Source organism: Geotrypetes seraphini, chromosome 10, assembly GCF_902459505.1.
Source record: "Geotrypetes seraphini chromosome 10, aGeoSer1.1, whole genome shotgun sequence".
NCBI classification, from domain to species: Eukaryota; Metazoa; Chordata; class Amphibia; order Gymnophiona; family Dermophiidae; genus Geotrypetes; species Geotrypetes seraphini.
In genome coordinates, this window is record NC_047093.1 from 20,092,059 (window position 1) to 20,099,352 (window position 7,294).

Here is a 7,294-nt window from a genome sequence, read left to right on the forward strand (position 1 = left end):
CTTCAAGCAAGTCTGCTTGTGAAAACGTCCGCTAGGAGGCTCCGTCGGTGACGTCACCCACATGTAGAGAATATGCTGCCTGCTTTCCTGGGATAAAAAAGCTTAGTGAATCAGAGACTCTAAATAAGCATCCTGATGTTTATTTTATGGTCCTAAGCCAGAAAAGCAACAGGTGCAAAGAAAAGAGAAGGACCTTTGTTCCAAAAGTGCTGGTGAATCCAAGAAACAAAATGATGGAACAAAATGTCTCTGGATCTTACAGGAACTATTAAATGAGAGAAATTTATTGACATCAAAATTTAAACATCAACACAAAAACATGAAGAGTGTGAAAAGTCCAAGACAAGGCAGGAGGATTGCTGATTCTCCCGACTGAAGGCCTGATGTTGAGCCCTGCCCTGTTTGACCTGTTCTTAAAATCGGAGGTTTCTGGGAGATCAGATGATGCTGTCAGAGAAGGGTGTGCTATCGACACTTTGCCTCGCTATTATCTGGACCGAACTTTTACCGACTGGAATTATATTTTATTTTTATTTTATCTAAATTTGTTTCTCTTATGTTCAAATTTGATCTGTTTCATATATATTTTTTCTTCCCCCTAATATATATGCTTCATAACAGTTTGGGACAAATATGGAAATTTCATGACTAACATTGAGGTCTTGTTCATTGCTACCTTGCATAGAACTGAGCTTATTTGGAACTTCTATTTCACTTCAGCTTGGTCTTTTCTTGTTGTTGCTGGGGGTTTTTTCTCTCTTTCTTTTCCTTCTCATTCCATCTCTTCTTCCTTGAAGGGGATTTTGCCTCTGTTGAGTTTATGATGTTGTTCTCTTCTTTTTATTATGTACACGATTCCTATCTCATTTTCAGGCTACATAACATAGATTGTGATCCCATCTGGAACAGACAGGGAACTTCTTTGAGCCTTGTTACTATGTTTTGGTCTATCTTTAATGTTAATGTCTTCCTTGATGTGTTCTTTCTGTACACCGCCTAAAACTGCAAGGCATTGTGCAGTATATAAATAAAGAATTATGTTATGTTATAATATCAATTGTTCATGCAGGTAACAACTTATGACAGCCCAGTATAAGACCCAAGTCATGATTTGTATGTCATAAGTTGTTACCTGCATCATTAATTAACATTGTATGGACTTTTCACATGCTTCATGTTTTTGTGTTGGTATTTGAAATTTTATGGTTCCTGTGAGATCCAGAGACTTTTGTTCCATCTTTTTGTTCTATTTTATGTTTATTAACATTTTATATACCAATACATTTCCAGAACACAGCAGTGCAGGAGCCTAATGGTTAATGCCATGGATTAAGAACTAAGGAAACTTAGTTTGATTCCCATTGCAGCTCCTTGTGACTGTGAATAAGACCCTCCATTGCCCCAAGTACAAAATAAATACTTGTATACAATATGTAAGCCACCTTGATTGTAACTACAGAAAGGCAGTATATCAAATCCCGTCCCCTTATAACATTTTAGATGTATTGGTGATTTAATTTTAATTAACTGGTGAAAATTACTTTGATATTTACTTTAACATGTTGCACTGTACTTGAGAATTTCTCCTGCTCCTAGACCACAATAATTTTTTCCTAATAATTTTTCTTATATTTTAAGTTTTTCACAATGAATACATGCATCTTTTCTTAAAACCTGGGCCTGTTCTTTTTAACATTTTTATAAGTGATATTGTTGAAGGGCTGTCAGGTAAGATTTGCCTCTTTGCTGATGATACCAAAATCTGCAAGAGTAGACACCCCTAATGGGGTGAATAACATGATGAAAGACCTATAGAAGCTTGAAGAATGGTCTGAAATTTGGCAGCTAAAATTTAATGCTAAGAAATGCAAGGTCGTGCATTTCGGCTGCAAAAGCCCAAAGAAACGGTACAGTTTATGGGGTGAAGAACTTATGTGCAGGACAGAAGAGCGGGACTTGGGTTGAAAAGGTGACGATGAAAGCTAGAAAGATGCTGGGTGCATAGGAAGAGGTACGGCCACTAGGAAAAAGGAGGTATGGATGCCCCTGTATAAGACTCTTGAGAGACCTCATTTAGAATATTGTGTACAATTCTGGAGCAAGCAAAAAAACAAGACAAAAACTGCAGACTATGTACAAGATGCAGGCGTTGTTTATTATACCGTTAATAAAATGCAGTGAATATACAACTTATTACCAACCAAGGTACCCGACATGGTCCGTGTTTCGGACAACACGCCTTCCTCAGGGGTCCATGGTGGATAAAGTATTGAAACAAACCGCAAAAAAGGGGGTATCAAACAAACGCCTATTTGAGTCCGATGCTAAAAATAAAAATGAATATGCATCACAATACCTTATCCACATGGACTCCTGAGGAAGTCCAAAACACGAAGGTTGTATATTCACTGCATTTTATTAACAGTATAATAAACACCTGCATCTTGTACATAGTCTGCAGTTTTTGTCTTGTTTTTTGCTTGCTGCTTGGCTCACTGCAGATTCTGTTGGATCCTTTTTTGTGCTGTACAATTCTGGAAACCAAACCTTAAAAAGATATAAAAAGGATGGAGTCGGTCCAGAGGAAGGCTACTTAAATGGTGCATGGTCTTTGTCATAAGGCGTATGGGGACACACTTAAAGATCTCAATATGTATACTTTGGAAGAAAGACAGGAGAGTGGAGATATGATAAAGATGTTTAAATGCCTATGTGGCATAAAGGCGCATGAGTTGAGTCTCTTTCATTTGAAAAGAAGCTCTGGAATGAAAGGGCATAGAATGCAGTTAAGAGGTGATAGGCTCAGGAGTAATCTAAAGAAATACTTTTTTAAAGAAAGGGTGGTAGATGTGTGGAACAGTCTCCCGGAGGAAGTAGTGGAGACAGAGACTGACCCGGAAAGCTTTCCTCTGACATCAGCTCATACATCGGAGGGAAGCCCTCTAGGTCAGCTTTGGTGGAGGGGAGCTGGCGGGAAGGAGGGATCTCTGGCAGCGACTTGACTGGAGGGTAGAGGGCAGGAAGGAGGGATCCCTGCCAGTGTGTTCAGCAGGCAGGCAGGCAATATCCTTGATGGTGGCAGCCAGTGCCAAGTACCCCCAACAAGCAGCTCATGTACCCCTAAGAGTACATGTTCCACGTGTTGAGAAACACTGAGCTAGGGAATGATTTACTGAGAGTCCTAGCCCACTCTAGGTCTATGAAGGGAACATGCTTCTAAAATAGTACCTCTAAGTAGACCAGTGTCTCTCAAACTTTTTTAGCTCTGGCACACTAAATGGAGCAAATGTTTTTCACAGCACACTAAACAAAGCAAATGTTTTTTGCAGCACATTATAACTGAAATTATAACACTGCAAAACCAACAAAAATTAAATTTGAGTGTTATTTATTTAAAGCTCTTTAAGCTATGTATGGGTTGTAACAACAATGAAACTAAAGTAGATTGGTAAGCAATGCGATGGATGTGCTTGTTTTTGGGTGCAAATTAACTCAAAAGGTTGCTCAATAGTTGACAAGCAAACATACATTTCATCATCCACATCTGCAGTTGTTCATTTTTTTTCCAATTTAATTTTTGTCAGAGCTGAAAATCCAAGTTCGCAAAGACAAGAAGATCCAAACAGTAGCAAATAAATTTAAAATTACTTGCCCTTAGTTTTTCAAGGACTAATCACGTCAAAGAATGATGTTTGTCTGAGCAGTTGTAACATAGTAAATGACGGCAGATAAAGACCTCAATGGTCCATCTAATCTGTCAATTAGTTATTCTCATTAAAAATACATTATTAAATTAACTTATCTCTTCTTTGATATTTCTGGGCCATAGACTAAGAGAATTACTAGGTTGACTAGGGAAATAAAGCCCACCTGGTATTGTCTTAGGTTCCAACTGCTGAAGTTGCTATCTAAGCTCACTCCAGCCTAACCATCCTGTTGTTTGCAGGATATGTACTGTAAAGTCTGGCCAGTAAAGTCCTCATGTTCCAAGTTACTGGAGTTCCTATTGATGCCCTCCCCAGCCCATTCTACACCGAATCACCATATATGGGATACAAACTATAGAAGTAAAATTCGGGAATCTCTCGTGGCACACCCGGAATCTACACAGTTTGAGAGACAACATTTCAACAATGTACCATAGTGTGTCTGAGTGCTTTGGAAATGAGCCTCTAAAATCTCTCAAGTACATTTAAACAAGTCCTGATGAGCTCGTTAGAAGGCCACATCCACATGCACCGTTCAACCTGCAGAAACTCAAAATTGCTTTCCTCGGGGGATCCACAACCAATACAAATCTGTATTTTAGTAGATTGACATTGGAGGCAAATACTGTACTAAAATTTGGGTCAGTAATAGGGCAGAGCACGGTACTGGGGGTCCAAGAAAGGATTGGACAATTTCCTACTGGAAAAAGGGATAGAGGGGTATAGATAGAGGTCTACTGCACAGGTCCTGGACCTGTTGGCCCACCGCATGGGCGGACTGCTGGGCACGATGGACCTCTGGTCTGACCCAGTGGAGGCATTTCTTATGTTCTTAGTATACACTTACCCCTCCATATTCGCGGTTTCGTGTTGCTATTCGTGGTTTATCGATCGAAGGCCTCGCCCCCCCCCCCTCCCCCAAATTTACATCACAGGAAATCGCTGCTCCCGGCTTTGCACAGAGAAAATCGCTGCTCCCAACTGCGCTTTCTTCACAGGAACAGGTCAGGTTATTCATGGTTTTGAGTCATTTTGGGTTTTTTTTTTAATTTTTTTTACAGAAAAACCGCAAATAACATACAAAAAGTTATTCGCTGCCTTGTCGTCCCCCTATCACCGCGAATGCGGAGGGGAAGTGTAGAAACCTTTTTTTTTAAACCTCTTATGCTATATGTATCCTATCTTTAATATATATATATGTATCCTATCTTTAATGGAGTTCCTTTCATAAAACATTGTATTGTATTGTAAACCGTTTAGATCTGTCATATGCTGAAGAGGTATAACAAGTTCTACTAAAACATAAAAGAAACGATTCTTCACACCAGAAAGCTTGCTTCCCCTCCCCCACAAAGAATAATAATTAAAATGCTACTACTAATAAACCAGCCCAAGGCAGAAGGCTGGAGAAAGTAGGGAAAACAAGCAGCCGGAGAGCCAAAGCAGCCTCACCTGCACCTCATAGTCCTCCACGGCAGCGGCCATGGCCAGGATGCCGACCATATCCGCGGCGGACCCGCTTACAGCACCATGGCGAGCGCGGCCTCAGTACATGGAGCGCTGTCCACCCGCGCGAAGAAGGGAAGCGCAAGGCCCGTCACCGCACCGATATATTCCTTTAAGCTGGCGGTTACGTTGGTTTATGGGTTGTTGGTTTTGGGTTTTTTTGGAACAAGTTCTGATTCCTTTTTTTTTTCTCCGTGACGAAACGATCACAAAAAAAAATATAGCCCGCTCTATTAAAAACAAACAAAATATATCATATCTAAAAACGCTGAACCGCGGTGGGGGTGGGAACGCGGAAACGTATATCAGGGGAGCGCGGGCTGACAGCTGAAACTGTTCCCGCAGCTCGGCCTAGAAACCGGGAAGCTCTCGGTTGTCAGTTGGGTTTTCGCGCCAGAGCGGAGGGGGAGGGGCGCCCCGCGCTCTCTGTGGTAGTTTGTTGTGACGTGAGGAGAGGGGTCGTAGAGGAAGGGCCGAGAGCGGTGACGTAAGGACGGGAGCCAGCAGGAGACAAACTTGTGCTCGGTTTTCTCCAAAGCAAAGGGAAAAGTGTGCTAAAGCTGGCGGGGTTGCCAGTCTTGCTCTGCTCTCCGTGTCCTGATCGATACCTGAAGACATTACTCACCCCCAATGTACTACTTCTGCTATTAATTATTTCTAGAGCGCTAGCAGACGAACACAGCGCTGTACAGAGTCACAAAGGAGACAATCTCTAATGAGCCAGGGGTGTCAAAGTCCCTCCTCGAGGGCCGCAATCCAGTCAGGTTTTCCCCAATGAATATGCATGAGATCTATTTGCATGCATTGCTTTCATTGTATGCTAATAGATCTCATGCATATTCATTGTGGAATTCCTGAAAACCTGACTGGATTGCGGCCCTCGAGGAGGGACTTTGATACCCCTGATCTAAACTCTTTAAATGCTCTCCATGTGGTTTTGGGAGATGTTTGAACTCCACTGCTGAAGTATTTCCAATAAACCATGCAAGAATTTACAGTACATTCCTGTATGGCACAAACACTTCTAGTACTTTAGTGATATGAAAACATGGACTGAAAGAGACCTTCCAGGTAGAAGACGGATCTTCCAGAATTTCCAAGTACTATCTTAGGATAGATGCTGGACTGGGATTTTGGTACCCTTTTCATCAGTGCCCTGAGCCAGTGCCTCACCTGGTCCAACAACAGGAAGGCAAGACTTGATGGCACCCTTTATCATTGGCACTCTGGCCCAGGGCCTTACCGGGTCCAAGCTGGCCCAGCGTAGAAGTGGACCGTTGTTCTGTTTTTACTGTTACTGCTGATTTTGGAATGTAGTGGGTCCCCGTGCTGAAGTTTTCTGTTCTATGGAGGCTGCCAAAACAGCATTCCTCTCTTAAGTATGTACCCAGATGCTTCAGAAGGATGTGGAAAAATCCCAGCAGGTACCAAACAGCAACAGAGGTGAAAATCTTGACAGTCGACTTTAGAGGATTTATTATTAGGATCCGTAAAGATTTAAAACAGGATCCGGAGTGGTCTGGGAGTACAAGAAGGAGCCAGGGACTCCAGAAGTATGCCGAACAGCAATGACAGTCCACATTTAGACATTATTTAAAGCAGTGATTCCCAACCCTGTCCTGGAGGAACACCAGGCCAATCGGGTTTTCAGGCTAGCCCTAATGAATATGCATGAGAGAGATTTGCATATGATGGAAGTGATAGGCATGCAAATTTGCTTCATGCATATTCATTAGGGCTAGCCTGAAAACCCAATTGGCCTGGTGTTCCTCCAGGACAGGGTTGGGAACCACTGATTTAAAGTACTACTATTAGGATCTGTGAAGATTTAAAACAGGATCCAGGAGCATCTGTGGGATCTGTCCTTCATCTTGTTCTCAGACCACCAGCTCTCATTTATGATTTTGCTCAGAGTATTCTGCTAACTTTAGTTGACTTTATTTATTTTAAGATATCTATTCTGCACTATCTACCATTCTAGGCAGATTACAATTACCTACCCGTCACCTTTTTTTTTTTTTTTACCAAACTATAGCAGTATTTAGTGCCAGCCATGGCAGTAACAGCTCCGACGCTCATAT

The 7,294-nt window shown here is 41.8% G+C and overlaps 1 protein-coding gene across 1 annotated transcript in view; it reads right to left on the minus strand.

Moving 5' to 3' along the window:
• The window catches only part of ATAD5 (ATPase family AAA domain containing 5), a 104,554-nt gene extending 98,701 nt beyond the window's left edge, over positions 1-5,853 (minus strand). The window contains 1 exon segment of the mRNA XM_033960976.1: positions 5,160-5,853. Coding sequence (XP_033816867.1) covers positions 5,160-5,210 — 51 coding nt within the window. The 5' untranslated portion in view covers positions 5,211-5,853.
• Positions 5,854-7,294: the final 1,441 nt, after the last annotated feature.